This window comes from Schistocerca piceifrons, chromosome X (genome assembly GCF_021461385.2).
Source record: "Schistocerca piceifrons isolate TAMUIC-IGC-003096 chromosome X, iqSchPice1.1, whole genome shotgun sequence".
Classification (NCBI taxonomy): Eukaryota; Metazoa; Arthropoda; class Insecta; order Orthoptera; family Acrididae; genus Schistocerca; species Schistocerca piceifrons.
In genome coordinates this window covers 689,909,655-689,932,421 of record NC_060149.1, presented here as the reverse complement: position 1 = coordinate 689,932,421, position 22,767 = coordinate 689,909,655, and the positions used below count along the sequence as shown (strand labels likewise).

General features: G+C 38.7%; 1 protein-coding gene across 1 annotated transcript in view; it reads right to left on the bottom strand.

The window, feature by feature from the left end:
* LOC124723222 (apoptotic protease-activating factor 1) overlaps window positions 1-22,767 on the bottom strand; it is a 282,007-nt gene that overhangs the window by 213,131 nt on the left and 46,109 nt on the right. Inside the window, exons 5-6 of the mRNA XM_047248407.1 lie at window positions 5,842-5,953; window positions 4,956-5,073 (exon numbers count right to left, since the gene is read on the bottom strand). Coding sequence (XP_047104363.1) covers window positions 4,956-5,073; window positions 5,842-5,953 — 230 coding nt within the window. The remainder of the gene's footprint in view (window positions 1-4,955; window positions 5,074-5,841; window positions 5,954-22,767) is intronic.

Below are 22,767 nucleotides of genomic sequence, written 5' to 3'. Positions count from 1 at the left end.
TTAAATTCAAACACTGAGCCTCAAAGAATATGCTCGGTCATAATCAAGGACACATCGCCCATTTCCAACTAGTAAACTCTTATAGCTGGCAACTTGTTAAGTCATCCAATATCCAGTGGAGCCACCTCACCACACTAACACATGTATACTGTGCTTGCCTACTGGATGTGTGGAGAGAGGGAGTGGGTTTTCAGCGACGGGAGTGCTGGTAGTGGTAAAAGCATTTTGTGAAGTGCTGAAAATATACTTTTCATACAGATGATGTGCTATGAGACAGGTTTCACACGGAAATAGAACGTGGATTTTGCAATAGCACATTTTAAAGACTTTCGTGTTCAAATCTGACATGATACAGTTGCAACAACTAAATACACTACTGATGTATATACTTCGCACTACACATTTCAGATCATGAAGACTGGCAGCAGTGATCGAGGGCAAGAAGCAAAACTGTAGCACCTGAGCTTTCTTTCAAATTTACATTTTACACAGTGTCCAGAAATTCACCGAGCCAATAAGCTTGTAACGTCAATTGGGAAAGTAAACTCATTTTTTCACATGTCTATTTCTCTCATCAAGCCCAAAATAACACTTTAATGGAGGTAAGCATATAAAGTGCAACTCATAAGAAAAGCATTAAACAATAACAGTGATGATGACAAAGTATGCCATTAGGCAGATGTCTGCATTTTATGTTAATGGTTTAACCACTTAGCTGTTGTGATGTTTTTGGTTTAATTCAACATGTCCATCAACTTTTGCTTTTTTCTGGGTGCGTACAAAGGATGATCTCTCAAAAATGCATATTTTGAACATATAATTTACGGTCATAGCATGTCAGAAAACCGCTTGATTACCCTGTACCTGCATACCAATTTCATTTTTTTTATGGGTTATTACTTTCTGTTGCACATCTGTGATCTTTTAAGAACTGATTAAATTCATTACCACAAATTATTGTGTAAACATTGTATTGTACATTTAATTTCCTTCACTTAGACAGATTTTATGCAAAGTATTGGAGAGGAAGGCGATTTTTTTAAACATAAATGCCAATTACATGTGTTTTTGCTCATATTTTAGGAGGTTTTAACAGTTCCCCAAATTCTGCAGTTACCTCAAATTTGTGACTTTGAAGTCTGGACTGCCAAAAATGTAAAATATAGGTTTCACTCTAATGCTTTTTTGAAACATCATAAGATAATTTCACAAGGTTGCATGATGAAAACCACACGTGAAATGGACTACACATGTGACAGCAAACAGCTTTTACGAACACGTTCAGTTTCTGTTCTCAACATATCATTAATTTAGATTTATGTAACCTTTATAATGTTTGTACTTACATTACCAGTGTGACAGTAAATTACAAGCAGGGTTTGTGCTTACTGACATGTTTGACATATGCAGAAAACCCAGATACTACAGAGCTACACAGAGTATATCTATACCAGTTAAAATAATCTGTAACATGTTGTTACAACCAGTACTAGAATTTAATTATAAGTGGAAGCTGTGTAATTATTCATATCTACGTACCCTGCAACAGATGAAACTACCTACACTGTTAAACAGTATAATCGACATGAAAAGGGAGGAAGAGGGGTGGGAAAAGGCGGGGGGGGGGGGGGGGGGGTGGGGAGTGCTAGACATGGAGAGGGGGAACAATGTTGGTGGAATCTAGGATCATGTTCCGAGATAGCTCATCTCAAGTTTTGGTGACACAAACCAATTCTGATTTGATATTATCTGATGCTTAATACACAACTGGAACATGTACTGTATGTTATGTGGGGTGGGATATTATATTGTTCAACCTGGCCATAATCACAGATTGGGTTTTGTGTAAAATGTAATCCTGGGTGTAGGTTACAACAATTTAATTGACAGATGATTTATAGATACTCGTCTAAGTCATAATGAGAAGTATCCGTTATGATAAGCGCTGTATGCCCATTACAATATTTATGCATATCTAAATTCTACTGTATATAGGCTAACACCATATCTCCAAACATTTCCACTATATGCATGTGAGCTATTTTAAGGAAAGATAAAGCATTTTATGAGTATATGTAAATCGTGGCACATACAATGCGCAATGTTACAAACCAAAATACTTTATAGGGAGAAATGATAATGGTCGTATAATGTAGCTGTGCTGTGTTGATTTCAAAGCTGTATAAAACATACCTTGATATCTGTGGTAAGGTAGGTTTTGTAACTTTTGTTTATTGATAGCTGCTACATAATTGGAGTCTTCCGCCACTGGTGTCAGTTGAAAAGTAGTTGTCCAGACACAACAGTGTGGCACATACCTGTTTATCGGTTAGCAGTTTCATACAACAGCTGTGCTATAGGGTCCATGAAGAAATTTTATAACTTATTTAGGCGTTTTAGAAATGTTCTCACTTTTACTAATGAGACATCTGTACTATATGACCAAACATGCTTTTCTGACAAGGACTTGTATTTCATACCAGTCTCATGTCTTTTAAAGTAAATATAAGTTTTTGTTCTCGGAAATGGCCTAAAGCCGAAATTTGGATTGTATAACAATAAAATAAAAAATATTACAGTCAAATGGCAGCAACATCATTCAAAAAATTTACCATGCTTGTGGCTCCAGCCAAAATAAAAATTATAAAGCTGTTTTGTTTGCATATGATGCAAACATAATTGTGGCAGTTTCAGGGCAGAAATTAGATAATAGAGCAACACATGTGCCATACAGATGCATCTCTAGATGCTCAACTGCATTAAATAAATAAATATATATATATATATATATATCTCCAGTGTACAAAACACTGGCATCCTGCTCTCCTACAACTGTGGTACAGTTAACGAAGAACCAGATTTCTGAGACTACGGATAGTTGGAAAGCACTTGCAGAAAGCACATATTACCCACAGACTACAGCAGAAGCTAATGTAGTTACTTTTGTAATTAGACTGTTGTCCATAGTCAGAACCAGCAATACTAACAAATTTATTGACTTTGTACACTTTCATCCCAAGTTTTCATATGGTATATTACACAGTCCAGTCACATTAATGGGACCACTTGTCAAAAGCCAGAAGAACCACCTTTTGCAGTGTGGACCACTGCGAGACGTGGAGGAAGAGACAATGAGTTTCTGCAAGGTAACAACATCGATGTAGAACCATGCCAACTCCAGTGCCATGGCCAGCTGTGCTAGGTTTCTCGGTTGAAGATTCATTGATACGAACAGCCCAATCAAGATGGTCCGACAGATTATCGACTAGGTTTAAATCCATGGAGTTTGGTGGGCAGGGGAGTGTAACAAACTGATTCTGGTGCTCTTTGAACATGCACATAAACTGCTAGCTAAATGACACATTGCATTGTCCTGCTGGTAGCTGCCATCGTGTCGGAAAAAAATAAACTGCATGTAGGTGTGGACGTGGTCCCCAAGGATAGACACTACTTGTGTTGATCCATTGTGCCTTTCCGAATGACATCACCCAGGGAATGCCACAAAAGCATTCCCCAAACCATAACACTCCCTCCTGATTGCATGATGTTTGCTTTCAGACATTTCACACTGTACACACCAACAGCAGTCTGTCCCAGGGAGCATAAAATGTGTTCATCTGAAAAGGCCACCTTTCACCACTCAGTGGACACTGACATCTACATCAATACTCCAAAACACACCTTACAGTGCAAGGCACAGGGTATCCCAATTTACTACTAGTCATTTCCTTTCTTGTTCCACTCACTAATTTCTCATATCTTACCTTCATGGTCCTTACGCAGAATGAATGTTAGAGGCAACAGAAACTTTCTGCAGTCAGCTTCAAATGGCAGTTAGCTAAATTTTCTCAATAGTGTTCTTTAAAAAGAATGTCACATTCCCTCCACGGATTCCCATTTGATTTCCCAAAGCATCTCCACAATAAATACATGCTGTTCAAACCTACCAGTAACAAATAATCTAGCAGCCTGCCTCTGCATTGTTCTGATGTCTTCCTTTAATCTGACCTGGTATAGATTCAGCTGCAGTACAGGTGTGCAAATTCTTGCCTTCATTGCCACTGAACAGCAGTCAGCATGGGTGCATGAATCAGGAGCTTGGTATTGAGGGCCATACACAGCAATGTTTGCTGAATGGTCATTGAGGAGACACTGTTGGTAGCCCTTTGGTTCAATTGGGTGATCAGTTGCACAAAAGTTGCATCTCTATTCGCCCATACACATCTCCACAGCCGTCGTTCACTCCCGTCATCTATGGTCTGTGGTGCACCACAGTTGCCACGGTGCAGTTTTGAATAATGCCATTTTGCGGTATACTTTGACCATGGTGGCACACGAACAGCTTACAAAGTTAGCTGTTTCAGAAACGCTTCCACCCTTGGCTCAAGAGACAATGATCATGCCCTTTTGGATGTCAGATACATCGGTCTGTTTCTTCATTAAGTCAATGACTGCACTTTTTTCCACATCTCCCAGACATGCTTTATATATCCTCCACTACTAGTGCTGACACCTGCCGTCTGTAAGTGGTTATTGCATGTTGACATTGAACATCATGTGACTAGATCTTTTATTATGGGGAAACTCAGTACACGCCCATATGGTATAATCTACAATGAATATGACTTTGATCTCTTCTGAGAGCCCACATCGTTATCTTTCAGAATGTTGTGGAAAATTAAAGCAAGCCCAATCTCTACAGCTTTTGTATATGCTTAATCTGGGATATCAAAATGTTAACATCAAAAAACACAACAAAAATAATTGTTACCATGCTAATGAATGGGCTAATCCAAACGGCAAAACTGATAATTTGTTATGATTCTTTATGTGCAACATTTGTTTACAGTGATCTCTCTATCTACTTTCCTATTGATAAAATAATGAGTCATGAAGGGCCATTGGCAAATTAGCCAATTTTTCAAGTATAAAATATTTATTTCAATATTTCTCACCTGTAGTGTTTTGATTTAAGCATTGTAATGAAGTTATTCCATCTTCCTTTGTTAGAACGCGCATCTTCACTGTGCTCTTCTAGATTGGCACCAATAAGAGCTACCAACATGGGAATGCCTGTGAAAAGTAAAATTTGATAAACAATATATTCAAATAGATAAAAAAGGAAAAAATAATAATTCAGTAAAACAATAAAGGAACTTCATAAATGGTCTCCAAGGTTCTTTTAAAAAGAATGTTTCATCTCTAAACAACCCCCCTTCCTTTTCAAATATTTCCCATTTCATATATTAGATTTCTTCTTTCCAATTGTGGATTAAAAGCATGATATATATTCACCACTATTCAAATAAATTTAAAAATGGTGAAAAATGAAATCTCAAAAAACAAAAACACACAAAACTGATACTTTTGAAACATGGTAGTAATGTAAGAGACATGCAAACAACATTGTAAAATCTAAACTCAAGCCTGGAGATTCTCTATTCTGGAGGCAGAAGTGAAGAAGTATAATGAGAAATGCACAGAAGTTGATGCAAACTAAGTTTGAGAAATACAGGATCTTTAAAAGTAAATAACAAAAAATGCTTTTGTCTAATATTCTCCATGTTAAAGATCTATTACAATTTTTATAACGCTTTCACATTGTTCACATAAATGCATGATATTGGAAACATCATTCATGGAGCAGGAAAATAACCAACTACTTTGGTGACCATTATCTCACAAAAATTAAACAATTTTCCAGAGTCAGTAAAACTGTTCCTTTCCTATATTTTATCAGTATAAACTGAGTTTGGAAATCAGGAAATAGTGTAAATTAAACATGAAAATGTAAATGTAAAATCAAGAGTTTGAGATAATTCATGCCTTTTTGAAACATACCTTTGCAAAGACGATGTATTTGTCTTGCCTCATGGGGTAGATCTTCAATTGTTTGATTTATACACTTAGCAAACAATGACAATGTCTCTATTTCTTTGAAACCATCATTCAGCTGTAAATAAAATGTAATCATTGAGAGTAGCAATAGAAAAAGCAGACTCGATCAATAACACCTAAAATACAGAAAATCAACTGTATTATTCATAGCAATAAGGGGACATACATGTCTAATGAAAATATACCAGTTTGGACTTCATTTAGAATGCTGACAATGGAAAAGCAATGTTATCTTTGGAAACCTTCTTACTGATTGAACTTCAATGATTTATATAAATGTCTAAACAATTCTGGTCACATTTCACACACGAAATGACAAGTATTTAAATATAACTGCACTGTCACTATATTAGTAGAGAATGGCGGTAAATTATTTAGGTTCTGCAAATATTCCTGTCACTGACTCTCTCAAATATCTCTGGAGATTACAGTCAAAGTCATGAGATACATTGACTCTACATTAGAGAGAGTCTGTTGTTTTGAAGTCCCACTGAAAAAAAAAAAAAAAAATCAATAGAGGGAATTATTCTGAAAAACTTTCTGGCATTAATTGGCAATAACCTAACTAATCCATGGAAAAATCAGTTCAGAGTTAGGAACTGGGTTATTGATAATGTCATGAGATATGTTGACTCAGTATTAGAAAGTCCTTTATACGAACTCCCAGCATATGAAACTGTGTCACTTATTTCCTCCTTCACCAAATACTTTCCACAAGTTGTGTTATTCCTACATTTCCCACGTGAAAAACAGTGGTTGTACTGTTTGGAAATAATGGAAGCTTAAGTCAGACCTGGAGGCATGCCGAATTTATTTAAGGTGTCAGTTCACAATAAGCAGGAGATGCTGGTTCAAGAGGGCATGAATTATGAGGAAATCACTGAAATATGCCACATTTTGTTTAGCAGCATGGTCTGCCAATGAGTGGTCAACCTCATCCTTGGCCACTGCCAAACTCTGACTTCTACATAGGAAATAAATGTTTCTAAAACACATATTTTAGTCCTGCTGTCCCTCGGGACCTAGTCTCTGCTAGTGCATATCTCACACTCAACAATGCTTCTTTACACTAAGTGATTACTTTCACTGATTTCAATGTTTAATTTTATGTGGAAATATAAATCCAATAGAAATGTGTATTCAGTATGCTGCCAAGTAAACAACACAACTTTCATACTTTCGAGAAAGACATTGATTATTAAGCAAGCAGATTTGCTGTCCAAATTTTAATGCTAATATCCAGTCAAGTTGACATCAGAGATGGAGTTTTTACATGACTGCTTTTTCCAGTTATCCGTAACTTTATTAAGAAGTCACCACAAGTAAGTTATTGAAATAGCTCAGAAACTAAATCAGCTCCTTTCAATTACAAGTCAATCGTCTTTCTGCTTCAGGAGATCACTGATGACAAACAAAAAGACACATTGATTCAGAAACTAACATGATGCTTGTTTCATTCTGTCCCAAGTCCATCTGGAGGAGTTAAATAAGAAATATTTTCTGGCAAAGTTCACTTGAGCTAAATCATTCAGGATGATGCATATAATTCCAATAACTTTTTGTTTTGGTAAGAACTGCATGTGCAGGACATTTCTAATTATTTGAAACTCATGAATGCTGAAGGCAACAAACAGACTGAAAGTGACCAATAAATATGTCATGTAATGTCTGACAAGAGAAAAATCACAGTTTAGGAACATTCATTATCTAATAATTCGAACTGATCCCAATTAGAGGGAAACAGTTGTGAACAATTGTGATTAGAATCTCATGTACCAAAAATTGGTATCTATATATAGAACAGATGGCTAGTACAATCCTACCAGTGAAATTGCATTATAAGAAATACCATACAATCTTGACATGTGTAGTCAAGAAGACAAAGGGTATGTAAATTAGTTATACAAAAGTAACCGTTAATTGTGAAAAGAGCAAATAACTTACACAAATACTTGATACAGCATTGAATGTAGTATGTCTAAGTTTTATTCCTGCTTAACACAACAGTTCCCAATAAGTGGCATGTGTGAATGAGTTATTCCAACAGTCATCATGGGTCTAGAATGAAATTTTCACTCTACAGCAGAGTGTGCACTGATATGAAACTTCCTGGTAGATTAAAACTGTGTGCCAGACCGAGACTCGAACTCGGGACCTTTGCCTTTCGCGAGCAAGTGCTCTACCATCTGAGCTATCCAAGCACTTGTCCGCGAAAGGCAAACGTCCCGAGTTTGGGTCTCAGTCCAGCACACAGTTTCTGCCAGGAAGTTTCAAGTCATCATGGAGTCATAGAATGGTGCATAGTGTGTGTGGTGTTGTTTATGGTTTCATGAATCCAAATCCACTACCACAATTCAGAGACAATTCAGGACTAAATATCATATGATCATATGGCACTGCCTAAAACACAAACCTTTATTAATAGGTACAACAGTTTCACCAAAACTGGCTATGTATTACATAGGATGCTGGATCACAGTCTACCAGCAGTCTCTGACACAGCAATTGAACAAGTTCAGCAATCTTACATTAGTAGTCCAGGTAAATCAATGACACATGCCAGCTTGGAACTGAATATGCCTAGTGTTACAGCAGGGAAGATATTACAGAAACATGTGTCATTTAAACCCTACAAACTGGAATTGTTGCAAGCTTTAACAGAAAATGATAAAGAAAAATGGGGTGAATTTTGTGTAGAAATATTTAACAAATTCAGACTGAAGGTGATTATATTAATAAAATTATATTCAGCAATGAAGTTACCTTCCATACCTGTGGTGAAGTGAATTGGCATAACGTTCAGGTATTGGGAAAGCAGAAACTATGCCACATAATTGAACATCTACAGGAATCACCCTAAAGCACTTTTTTTTCCTTCACTGTGAGTTGTGACAAGATTTATAGTCCTTTCCCTTTTGCCAAATCAACTTTAGCTGGCCTATAATATGTGGACACGCTTGAACATTATATAACACCTCGATTACAGTAGGATATGGGCACACAATTTCTTTTCCAGCAAGTTGGCGCACCACCATATTATCATCACGAAGCTGTCGATTATCTCTTTAGGAATGTGTCAGCTTGGACTGATTTAACCTCAATGGCCTGCTGCATATGGGGTTATGCTGAAGACAGAGTGTTCGGTCCTCTGCTTCTGGGAAATGCCAACGAGCTGGAACAACAACTTACACAATCAGTCACCACATTACATCAAGACTTGCTTCATAGGGTTTGGCAGGAAACTGATTACAGATGGGGCATTTGTCATGTTACAAAAGGTAGCCAAATTGAACATTTCTGTAAGTTATTTACCCTTTTCACAATTACAGGTTTCTTTTGTATAACTAAGTAATAAACATCCTACATTATGTGGAAAAAAATAGAGCATCACATACCTACGCAAAAAGCATATGAAACATCATGTAAAGTACAGCTTAGTAATTCAACCAATACAGTCTGGGCACATAACTCTGACTGGGGAGAAATCATGTATGGGGGTCCCCAAGGCTCAATCTTAGATCCACTATTGATCTCCATATATGTAAACGATCTTCCATCTAGCATACAACAAGCAGAATTAATTCTTTTTGCAGATGACACTAGTATTGTAATCAATCAAAGCATACACACAGAAACAGAAGAAATGGTAAACAGAGTTCTTAAAAGTATCATTGACTGGTTTTCTGTGAATGGTCTCATCCTCAATTTTAATAATATGCAACATATTCAGTTCTGCACATCTAGGGGTATTACACCAATAATAAATGTAACAGATGGCAAGGAAATAATAAATATGGCGGAAACTTCAAAATTCTTGTGTGTCCATATTGATGAGAATTTAAATTGGAAAAATAACATTTTGGAACTAATAAAACAACTTAGTTTCGTAACATTTGAACTTAGAATCATTGCAAATCATGGGGAGGAACAAATCAGTAATTCGATATATTTTCATCCAGTAATGCCACATGTAATAATGTTCCAGGGTAACTCATCTTCAAGAAAGTAAGTCTTCAATGTGCAAAAATGTGCTGTAAGGATAATGTGTGGTGCTCGCCCGAGACAATCTTGTAGAAATCTGTTTAAGGAGTTGGGCATTCTTACTACTGCTTTGCAGTATATTTATTCCCTCACGAAATTTGTTGTAAATAATCCACTACAGTTCAAAAGGAACAATGATATTAATTACAATACCAGAAGGAAGAATGACATTCATTACTCCACATTAATGTTGTCTTTAGCACAAAGGGGGGTGCAAAATGCTGGAAAACATTTTTCGATTACTTAGCCAGTCATGTAAAATGTCTGACTGATGGCCAAGTAAAACTTGAACAAACTGAGAAAGTTTTTCTTGACAACTCCTCCTATTCCATAGAAGAATTTATTGTTTTGGTTAGGAATTACTAATGCATATCTGTATACCTTTTTCCTTTTTGAAAGAAAAACTTACAAATGTTCAGTATGTAACCATATGTACACATTAATTTGCAATATGAATGTAAATTGACTTGTTCCACATCATTAGAGTCTATCATTTTAGAAATGATCCATGGAACATGTAACTAAGAAACCTAACTTAACATAACCTAACCTACACATTACAGAAACGGATATACCGGGTGATCAAAAAATCAGTATAAATTTGAAAACGTAATAAACCATGGAATAATGTAGATAGAGAGGTAAAAATTGACAAACATGCTTGGAATGACATGGGGTTTTATTAGAACAAAAAAATTAATTAATTAATTAAAAAAAATAAAAAATAAAGTTCACAAAATGTCCGACAGATGGCGCTGGACAGCAAAACATCTGTGACTGCACATGACAATCGCGTATAAAAGGAGATGAAATGAGAGAGAGAATCAGATGCGCCAGCAGTCGCAGCATGTTGACGTTACCTGAAAAGGCGCTTTTAGTGAAGCTGTATTATCAGAATGGAGAATGTGCTAGTTCAGCGTTATGATCCTATCGCCATAGGAAGGGGATTTGAATGGGTAAAGGTCCATTGACAAATGCAGCTGTGGCGAGAATGATTTGGAAGTTCGAAGCCACGAGTTGTTTACATGGTAGACTGCATAGTGGCCGACCGAGCACAAGGTGTAATGCTGCTGAGACAGTTCAGGAAGAAATGGAGACTGTAGCGGGTTCGTCTATGCACGGGGAAGTCAGCACTCGTGCAGTCACATGTCGCACCGGCATTCCATACGCTTATGCATACCCTCCGATGCTATCCATACAAAATCCATTGGCCTCGTCAACTGTTACCTGACGATTTAGTGAAGCGGAGGGCATTTGGGGTGTGGGCGTTTCAAAAGATGGTGGAAGCTGACAAATGGTTGAGTACCATGTTGTGGACCGACGAAACTCATTTCATGCTCCGAGGGTCTGTCAATGCCCACAACTGCAGAGTTTGGGCTACCGAAAATCCTAGAACTGTTGTGGAAACTCCATTGCACGATGAGAAAGTCATGGTATGGGTTGGATTTACCACATCTACCGTTATCGGGCCTTTTTTCTTCGAGGAAATGCGTGATTCTGGTTTTGTACGGTAACTGCTACCGTGACGGGTGAGAGGTACGCCGATATGTTCAGAATCGCATCCCCAGCCTGTCTGATAAACACCTGCTGGAACGTACGATGTTTATGTAGGATGGCACTCCACCCCATATTGCTAGACGCGTGAAAAATCTCTTGCGAGCATCATTTGGTGATGATCGTGTGCTCAGCCACCACTTTCGTCATGCTTGGCCTCCCAGGTCCCCAGACCTCAGTCTGTGCGATTATTGGCTTTAGTGTTACCTAAAGTCGCAAGTGTATCGTGATCGACCGACATCTCCAGGGATGCTGAAAGACAACATCCGATGCCAATGCCTCACCATAAAGCTGGACATGCTTTACAGTGCTGTTCACAACATTATTCCTTGACTACAGCTATTGTTGAGGAATGATGGTGGACATATTGAGCATTTCCTGTAAAGATCATCATCTTTACTTTCTCTTACTTTGTTATGCTAATTATTGCTATTCTGATCAGATGAAGCACCATCTGTCGGACAGATGGTGGACATATTGAGCATTTCCTGTAAAGATCATCATCTTTACTTTCTCTTACTTTGTTATGATAATTATTGCTATTCTGATCAGATGAAGCACCATCTGTCGGACATTTCTTGAACTTTTGTATTTTTTTTGGTTCTAATAAAACCCCATGTCATTCCAAGCATGAATTTGTACCTCTATATCTACTTTATTCCGTGATTTATTCAGTTTTCAAATTTATACTGACTTTTTGATCACCCGGTATGTATGCTTGTACTCGTATGTTCCACATCTCCCCCTAAATAATTTGACCAATTTCAACCAAACTCAGTAAACATATCCTTTACTGTTAGGCAACAATCACTGTAAGGTTAAGAACCAAGTACCTATCATAGTTCAGGAGATATGATGTCAAAAACGATGAAATGTATGGTAAACTGCCACACCATCTTGACACTTAAATTTATTACTTCTTTGCTACTAACTCTGTTCACAATATATTTCACAGACAATATTCAGATATGGCGCTGAATGTATCTACATAAATATATCATTGTACGACAAATAGTTCAAGACATGTCGCCACAAACCCTAAGAAGTGTGAAAAAAATGCTGTATCATGCATGAAGTTTCAACATTTATTCTTTACTGCTAGGACAGTCCTGCAGTTACTTCAACTTAAGCAAATCCCAGAGACCTGGCAATGCTTTTGATGACTTTCAACTGCGAAGTGCAAATGGCTGTAGACGAAAATAGCTGTCTATAGAGCTATGAAGAGGCACTGCCACAAAGACATTTGCAAAATCTCATTGCAGACAAAAGCAGCAGCTGCTCTAGCATGCAAAAATTGTTACCTAATTCCACAGGCCCCCCCCATGAGCCATGGACCTTGCCATTGGTGGGGAGGCTTGCGTGCCTCAACGATACAGATGGCCGTACCATGGGTGCAACCACAACAGAAGGGTATCTGTTGAGAGGCCAGACAAACGTGTGGTTCCTGAAGAGGGACAGCAGCCTTTTCAGTAGTTGCAGGGGCAACAGTCTGGATGATTGACTGATCTGGCCTTGTAACACTAACCAAAACGGCCTCGCTGTGCTGGTACTGCGAACGGCTGAAAGCAAGGGGAAATTACAGCCATAATTTTTCCCGAGGGCATGCAGCTTTACTGTACGGTTGAATGATGATGGCGTCCTCTTGGGTAAAATATTCCCTTATTCGGATCTCCGGGTGGGGACTACTCAAGGGGACGTCGTTATCAGGAGAAAGAAAACTGGCATTCTATGGATCAGAGCGTGGAATGTCAGATCCCTTAATCGGGCAGGTGGGTTAGAAAATTTAAAAAGAGAAATGTATAGGTTAAAGTTAGATATAGTGGGAATTAGTGAAGTTCGGTGGCAGGAGGAACAAGACTTCTGGTCAGTTGAATACAGGGTTATAAATACAAAATCAAATAGGGGTAATGCAGGAGTAGGTTTAATAATGAATAAAAAAATAGGAGTACGGGTAAGCTACTACAGACAGCATAGTGAACGCATTATTGTGGCCAAGATAGACACGAAGCCCATGCCTACTACAGTAGCACAAGTTTATATGCCACCTAGCTCTGCAGATGATGAAGAAATTGATGAAATGTATGATGAGATAAAAGAAATTATTCAGGTAATGAAGGGAGACGAAAATTTAATAGTCATGGGTGACTGGAATTTGGTAGTAGGAAAAGGGAGAGAAGGAAACAAAGTAGGTGAATATGGATTGGGGGTAAGAAATGAAAGAAAAGCTGTCTGGTAGAATTTTGCACAGAGCATAGCTTAATCACAGCTAACACTTCGTTCAAGAATCATGAAAGAAGGTTGTATACATGGAAGAATCCTGTAGATACTAGGAGGTATCAGATAGATTATATAATGGTAAGACAGAGATTTAGTAACCAGGTTTTAAATTGTAAGACATTCCCAGGGAAAATGTGGACTCTGGCCACAATCTATTGGTTATGAACTGTAGATTAAAACTGAAGAAACATCAAAAAGGTGGGAATTTAAGGAGCTGGGACCTGGATAAACTGACTAAACCAGAGGTTGTACAGAGTTTCAGGGAGAGCATAAGGGAACAATTGACAGGAATGGGGGAAAGAAATACAGTAGAAGAAGAATGGGTATCTCTGAGGGATGAAGTAGTGAAGGCAGCAGAGGATCAAGTAGGTAAAAAGACGAGGGCTAGTAGAAACCCTTGGGTAACAGAAGAAATATTGAATTTAATTGATGAAAGGAGAAAATATAAAAATGCAGTAAATGAAGCAGGCAAAAAAGAATACAAATGTCTCAAAAATGAGATCGACAGGAAATGCAAAATGGCTAAGCAGGGATGGCTAGAGGACAAATGTAAGGATGTAGAGGCTTATCTCACTAGGGGTAAGATAGATACTGCCTACAGGAAAATTGAAGAGACCTTTTGAGAAAAGAGAACCACTTGTATGAATATCAAGAGCTCAGATGGAAATCCAGTTCTAAGCAAAGAAGGGAAAGCAGAAAGGTGGAAGGAGAATATAGAGGGTCTATACAAGGGCGATGTACTTGAGGACAATATTATGAAAATGAAAGAAGATGTAGATGAAGAAGAAATGGGAGATATGATACTGTGTGAAGACTTTGACAGAGCACTGAAAGACCTAAGTTGAAACAAGGCCCCGGGAGTAGACAACATTCCATTAGAAATACTGATAGCCTTGGGAGAGCCAGTCCTGACAAAACTCTACCATCTGGTGAGCAAGATGCATGATATAGGCGAAATGGCCTCAGACTTCAAGAAGAATATAATAATTCCAATCCCAAAGAAAGCAGGTGTTGACAGATGTGAAAATTACAGAGCTATCAGTTTAATAAGTCACAGCTGCAAAATACTAACGTGAATTCTTCACAGACAAATGGAGAAACTGGTAGAAGCCGACTTTGGGGAAGATCAGTTTGGATTCCGTAGAAATGTTGGAACACGTGAGGCAAGACTGACCTTACGAATTATCATAGAAGATCAAGGAAAGGCAAACCTACGTTTCTAACATTTGTAGACTTAGAGAAAGCTTTTGACAATGTTGATTGGAATACTCTCTTTCAAATTCTATAGGTGGCAGGGGTAAAATACAGGGAGTGAAAGGCTATTTACAATTTGTACAGAAACCGGATGGCAGTTATAAGAGTCGAGGGACATGAAAGGGAAGCAGTGGTTGGGAAGGGAGGGAGACAGGGTTGTAGCCTATCCCCGATGTTACTCAATCTGTATATTGAGCAAGCAGTAAAGGAAACAAAAGAAAAATTCGGAGTAGGTATTAAAATCCATGGAGAAGAAATAAAAACTTTGACGTTCACCGATGACATTGTAATTCTGTCAGAGACAGCAAAGGACTTGGACAGTGTCTTGAAACGAGGATATAAGATGAACATCAACAAAAGCAAAACGAGGATAATGGAATGTAGTCGAATTAAGTCTGGTGATGCTGAGGGAATTAGATTAGGAAATGAGACACTTAAAGTAGTAAAGGAGTTTTGCTATTTGGGGAGCAAAATAACTGATGATGGTCGAAGTAGAGAGGATATAAAATGTAGACTGGCAATGGCAAGGAAAGCGTTTCTGAGGAAGAGAAATTTGTTAACATCAGGTATAGATTTAAGTGTCAAGAAGTTGTTTCTGAAAGTATTCGTATGGAGTGTAGCCATGTATGGGTGTGAAACATAGACGATAAATAGTTTGGACAAGAAGAGAATAGACGCTTTCGAAATGTGGTGCTACAGAAGAATGCTGAAGATTAGATGGGTAGATCACATAACTAATGAGGAAGTATTGAATAGAATTGGGGAGAAGAGGAGTTTGTGGCACAACTTGACAAGAAGAGGGGACCGGTTGGTAGGACATGTTCTGAGGCATCAGGGGATCACAAATTTAGCATTGAAGGGCAGTGGGAGGGTAAAAATCATAGAGGGAGACCAAGAGATGAATACACTAACCAGATTCAGAAGGATGTACGTTGCAGTAAGTTCTGGGAGATGAAGCAGCTAGCACAGGATAGAGTAGCATGGAGAGCTGCATCAAACCAGTCTCAGGACTGAAGACCACAACAACAACAACAATTCCATAGGTGTTTTCACATGGAAATGAAGTTTTTTCAATAATACACTACAAACACAGTTCTCTCTTTGTTTTTGTTCCTGATTGAAAATTAGTAAAATGAATACCAAGGCAATGATGGATTTGTAAGCTAGTAGGAACATAAAATCAGAAAAGGCAGTTCTATGGTTAGGGAACAGATAAGAAAATACTGATCACTGTGGCACCACTCCCCAAATGTGGCTTGGGTCACTTGGGCCTTAAACCAGTCCTGATACTCCCATATAAAATACTTTCATGGGCAAAATGCTGTCTGCCTTCAGCCCTGCAAAAAAGTAAAAGAAAGGGATTATATAAAGTATTTTCTGTGTAATATGTACCTTCCTCTCCTAATAGACGTTTCCTCGTTAACTATGTATTTCCAGGAAACTGGGGTGGTTTTCAAAACTCTGTCAATCCGTAACTGGCATCTCAACAAATGTTATTACAGTCAATGTTGGCTATTAACAGATGGACAGCAGAAACATCAATCCTAGCAGCATTCTTCATATTGTAAATTGTAAGGAAATGCAATGCCAAACAAGACACTGTTACAGAAAGTGTTTGTGAATTTTTTAGGGATGTGATCTTTGACACTTAACACACACAAAGATATTAAACCAACTGCTTATGATGGGGCAACACTCTGCCAGTAATTGAATAGTGTAAGGTATGCTAAGTTGGAGAATTTTTTTTAACTTAGCCAAAACACAAAGCTGAATCTGTGTCAGTTTTTATAAGTGGACCAGCAATTTAAAGATTCCAGAAATTGTGAGAAAGACGAGTACAGCAAATTACACTGCATCTATAGGATTAAGGCAACTGTTTGAATTTTTTCTCAAAAATCAATGGTGACTACTGATGATGATGATGCTCATCGGTTTGTGGGGCACTCAACTGTACCGTTATCAGCGCCTGTACAAATTCCCAATCTTTACACAGCCCAATCTCGCCACTCTTCAAACCCAGGACCCTGTGATCCAGAAGCAGCAATGCTATTAGCTAGACCACCAGCTGCGGACCAATGGTGACTGAACTCTTGAATGAAGACGATATTGTTACCTATAAAATGGTATCCTAATGTCACCATATCAAAAGCAAGATATTTAAAATAGACAAATTTGGATTATTTTTCAGAGTTAGTGTTTCACAGTACAAAACGAAGTTTGCCATGACGGGTAGTTCAGCAAAGACAATGTGTTGACACTCACTTGTGTCAATAGAAGTATTAATATTGAAGATAATGCTATTAGGGCACTTAATAGGATAAACATCAGCGACCTGTATGAATATGAGAAAGTAAATTTAGTTAACTGAACAAAGAAGTTTTTGTCAAAAGCAAAATTTATGCGACTCTGTCACACGAAGATAAATGAACACCCTTTTTGTTTGCCACTGGAGAAACTAAAGCTGTTGATTCTCACTAAAGCTACAAATCCTTTGGTGTTAAAAAATGTGCATAGATTACATTAACTGTGATGAGCTTGGATGACAGGAATTCAGTTTCTCACACAACTGAAAATGTTTTGCTGCAATATAATCACAGAAAAAAGCTTGTGCGGCTCAAAGACAACTGTGCTCTATTAATACATGTCTGGTGTGAAACATTCAATTTGTTTTACTTCCCTTCAGTAAGGTGAATAAACATCAACCCACAGTTTTACCACAAGTGCCTCAGCAAATGGTATCTACAACACAATACTATGTCAGAATCCGGGAATCTGCTAAGTCTCCCAAAGGCACTGAGTTATATTTCAGCATGTGGGATGCTGTGAAACCTCAAGTCGTCAAACAATCTTGATAACAAAGACTGGTATGAGTTTGAAGGAAACAAAATGCTAATGTTCATTGTCAAGACTGTTTTGATTGACACTAACGTTACAGCATTTAGAGTGATGAGCACTGAGAAACTGTATCTATGGTCACTGGGCAAACAACTGTAAATAGAAAACCAACAGACAAGAGCTGGGTAAATTGTTTTTCAATGGTAACCAGTATTCTTGTTCGTTGTCATTTTCTCCATATCTGTGTTTTTTGTTGGGTTTTGGTCAAGCTTATGTTTTCCAGTACCTTCACACATATTGTTCATATCTGATAAAATGATCAACTTTGCTTCTTTCTCAAAACACTCCTCCTCCAGTTTTTCATGGCTGCTTTGAGTAAGGAATTTCTATGTATGACATCTTTGAGTTCTTATTTACCTGATAGCTCTGTAGTCTTTCTTACATGTGTAGAATTATCTGACACTTTTAAAAATCTACATATAGTCTGAAAATTATTACATATAAACACTGCATCTTTCAAACAATTAATCCATCTAGTGTTGATGGGGGAATGTGATAAAGGAAGTCCTATAATTTGTACATATTTCTAAGTTCTGTTTAAAGTATTTTTAAAATTTTATTAAGACAAGATACAAATCTGTCAACGTATGAATATTCCTGTTTCAATGCCTCACAAACTCTATGAATAGCAGGCATAATGCAAGTCACATGTTTTTAAGTTACAGAAGATAGATGAGATAGGAACATGCAAGTAAAATGTAAGAAGCTTGATCTGTAAACACTAGCCATACCAAGTCATATTGTACCCCATCATGTCACAAAACGTGTGTAGGTGAAATTTTTCATCACAGCGGCATTGTTTGTTATCTCAAGAAAGCACATCAACTTGTTCTCCATTCATTCAGAGCTCCCACTAAAATATTCAATTTGTATCAATTCTAGCTGTCAGTAGTCACTGGGTCATCAGCTACTATTCATTTGATTTCTAGGTAAGATTTCATAATGGGATTGTTAAGCTCGGAAAGGGAACTGCCGCATGCTAGAAAGCTGGTACTGTGTGTTAAAAATTCATTTATACTTTTTGAGCTTCAATATACCAGTGCCTCACAAGTAAATTTCTGTATCACAGACAACTGCAGCCACACTGTGGTTACTTATTTTTGGTGTGCTTTCACATGCTGCTGAACACAATTTTGTTGGTACATTTTATCAACTGCATTTGAGTGAGACATTACAAATACTGCACATTACAGCACATCTGTCACCCTGAATACCATTGCTACTGAACAAAGTCAGACATTCTCCCAACAATCTTCTTGGACTTCAGATTTTGAATGCACAGAAAAATGAAAGATCAAACTAGCAGAAGAGCACTGCAAGCTGCACAAGCTACACCCGCCACTATATGTGACATACTAAGTGTCAAACTGCTTTTACTCACGGAGTGGTCATGAAACAGGCACTCTGCAAACAGTCAGCACAGGGACCATTTCTAGAACTAACATACTTAAGTAATCTAACCTGTCAGCAATCTTTGTAATTTTGCAAATTTATTTATTAAACTAATGGAGATGGGCACATTTAGTTGTTTCGTTTGAATTTTTGGTGGCTGATTTACTCACAATTTTTATTAGCATTTCGTCAATTTTCTCTTGCATATCTTTTTTTAATCAGGTTGAATTGCAGACAGGCACAACAAAAAGACTGTTATACTATAAGCTTTTGTTCAAAGCCTTCTCCAGAAAATGAAAACAAAAACACACAATCACACAAGCAAGCACACCTCTCACACACGACCACTGTCTCTTGCTACTCTGACCTGGTCGGAGCAGCCAGAGATATTTTTCATGTGTGTATGAGGTGTGCTTGCTTGTGCGAATGTGTGTGCATTTTTTTTCCTTTCCTGAAGAAAGGCTTTGGCCAAAAGCTTAGTTGTAACATTCTTTTCACTGTGCCTAACTATAACTCAATGTGTCATCTTTATGGTGAGTAGCAACTTATCCTTTTCATAGTTGTTGGTATTCCAAGCTGGACTTTTGATTGTTTGATATCTTTTTTTAATATTGTTTTGGCTTGCCATGCATGATGATGTGATTCTAGCGTCTTGCACTACAAAATTATGTTTCTACATTAGGGTTAAAAGACATCCCTAACTGAAAAGCACAAGCATTGAGTTGTTGATAGGGATAGGCACACACAAAAGAAGGAAAACTTACCAGCTTTCCACACACACACACACACACACACACACACACACACACACACACACACACAAACTAACATGGTGCTGACCAGACTATCAGTGCCATTGCTATTTTGTGGCAGTGGGGTGGTTGTGGTGGGGGTAGTGCCAGGTGGAGAGAGTGAGGGGGGAGGGAGGGAGGGAGGGGGGAGGGGGAGGGAGGGAAAGAGAGAGGGGGAGGGGTGGGGAGGTAGGGGGAGGGGGGAGGGAGGGAGGGAAAGAAAGAGAGGGGGAGGGGAGGGGAGGGGAGGGAGGGAGGGAAAGAGAGAGGGGAAGGGGGTGGGAGGGAGGGAGGGAGGCAGGGAGAGTGGGAGGGACGGTGGGTGGGTGCTTAGTGGCCCAGAGGAAGGCTGATTTGCCGGCTAGAAATGCGGGAGGGAGGGGTGGTAGGTATAGCTGTAGCGACTTGTGTGAAGCGGTACTTGCTAAAGGTGATGTGGGGACATGAACTGGGACATGACAGGACAGAGGTAAGGAAAACTGATGTGTGATGGGTGTTGAGATAGTGGGTTACCTGAAATTGAGGCCAGGATGATTATGGGAATGGAGGATGTGTTGTAAGGATGACTCCCATCTGTATAGTTCATATAAGCTGGTGGTGGAGGGAAGGAACCTGATGGTTTGGGTTGTAAAGCAGCCATTGAAATTGAGCATGTTGCTCTATTTTTCTGCACCAGTTCAGAACAGCATCCCTTTCCCTGGCTATAGCCCAATACCACACACTATTCCTTAAATGCTGTCTAAACCATGAAATCCCCCCACACCCCAACAGCCTAACCTTAAAAATTCGCTTCTCTGGATTCCACCCGTCCTTTCACAATGACCTACACCTACTCAGATTCTACAAGTCTTTATCCCTCATGAGCCTGGTACTGCAAAAATACCTTTCCATGGCACAGACATCTGAACCACCTCTATTCCCTCTGTAAGATATTGTTACTGTGCAATCCTCATAACATACACAACTTCTCTGAAACAGAAACACCTGCACTCCAGCACCTGGAGGAGCATTTCAGACACCACCTCCATAAACTGTCCAACCTGCTGACATCCACTCCCACCTTGGGATACCACCCCATCCATCAACACCCATTCTTTTCACTGTGAACAACCCCCCCCCCCCCCCCTGGTCAACCTCTCATAGCACCAAGACCCTGCCTCGCTGACCTCTTCAACTTAACAAAGCCTGCAAAACTCCCTCCCAAGACCCCATAAAACCCAGAACCCAACCCAAGCAAACTCAAAACACTGTTTTTAACCTCTCCACTAAAACTGTACATCCTACCCAAGATCCTTCTTACCCCTCCTAATGTGATTGCTCACCCAACCTACACAACATCCTAGTCCATCCCTACACTTCTCCCACTCTCTTGTCACAGGGGCCATATCCCTGTCGTACACCAAGGTGCAAGACCTGCCCAGTCCACCAACCCAGAACCCAACGGTTACGCTTCCTCCGTCCTGTCGTCCCACCACAATTCGCATCCCCATGTTGCCTTCAACGTGTGCTGATTCCCACAGATCACTACAACTATACCTGACACCTTTCCCTCCCACATTTCTAGCAAGCCAACCGGCCTCCCTCTGAGCTGCTAGCCACCCACTCCAGTCCCTCTACCTATCTGAAAAGTCAATGCTTCTGCTGTTTGGTGACTGTTCTCCTTCAACCCTAAAGTATTCACACTACACAAGAACTTTATTACAAAAAATATGCTTCTTTCTTTACATAATTGAAGTGTCAAAATGTTTCTGCAGAGTATTATGGTACTTATTTTACTTTTTTGTGATCAACAGCTGATATACAATTGCACGTTTTCCAGTGGAAATAAATAGCTAGAATTGTAACAATATTCCTTAATATGTTTCCTCTCTCTGTGAGGATGAATTTGTTTAGAAGAGCAGGAAAGTGAAAATTCATTTTGAAAACAATCCTCTAAGCTGTGGCTGAACCATATCTCCACAATATTCTTCCATCCAGAAGTGCTAGTCGTGCAAGGTATACAGTAGGCTTCTGTCAAGTTTGGAAGGTAGAAGACAGGTACTAGCAGAAGTAAAGCTGTGAGGGTATGTTGTCAATTGTGCTTGGATAGCTCTCAGCTGGTAGAGCACTTACCTGCCAAAGGCAGAGATCCCAGGTTCAAATCACAGTCAAACACACAGTTTTAATCTAACAAGGGAACCTCCCCATCACACCGCCCTCAGATTTAGTTATAAGTTGGCACAGTGGTAGGCATTTTAAATGTAAGTAGGAAAATAGATATGTTGCATTTCACCTGCATCGGTGCTGTACAAGACTTTTTAACTCTGGCTTTAACTGTTGATGGCCTTATGCTGAAAATATTTATTTCTTTAGCAATCCAGGTCTTTTCATGCAGTTTGTAGGATGTCCTTTGTGGGCATAAACTACACAAGAAGTATAACAACATTTGTATACAGGTGCCCATTTCTTGACTGCCGAAAATGATGGACAGGCTCATTATAAACATCATCCAACTTCATATTTACTCCTGCGAGTGGTACAATTACAATTGAAATGAATCTTACTATGGAAGAATATTCCACTTAAGCAATTTAAACAAAATGTATACACTATGAATGCTTTAAACACTACACTAATAAAAATATTCTTCAGATAAAGTGGAGACTTGACTAATGTTATTGCACCT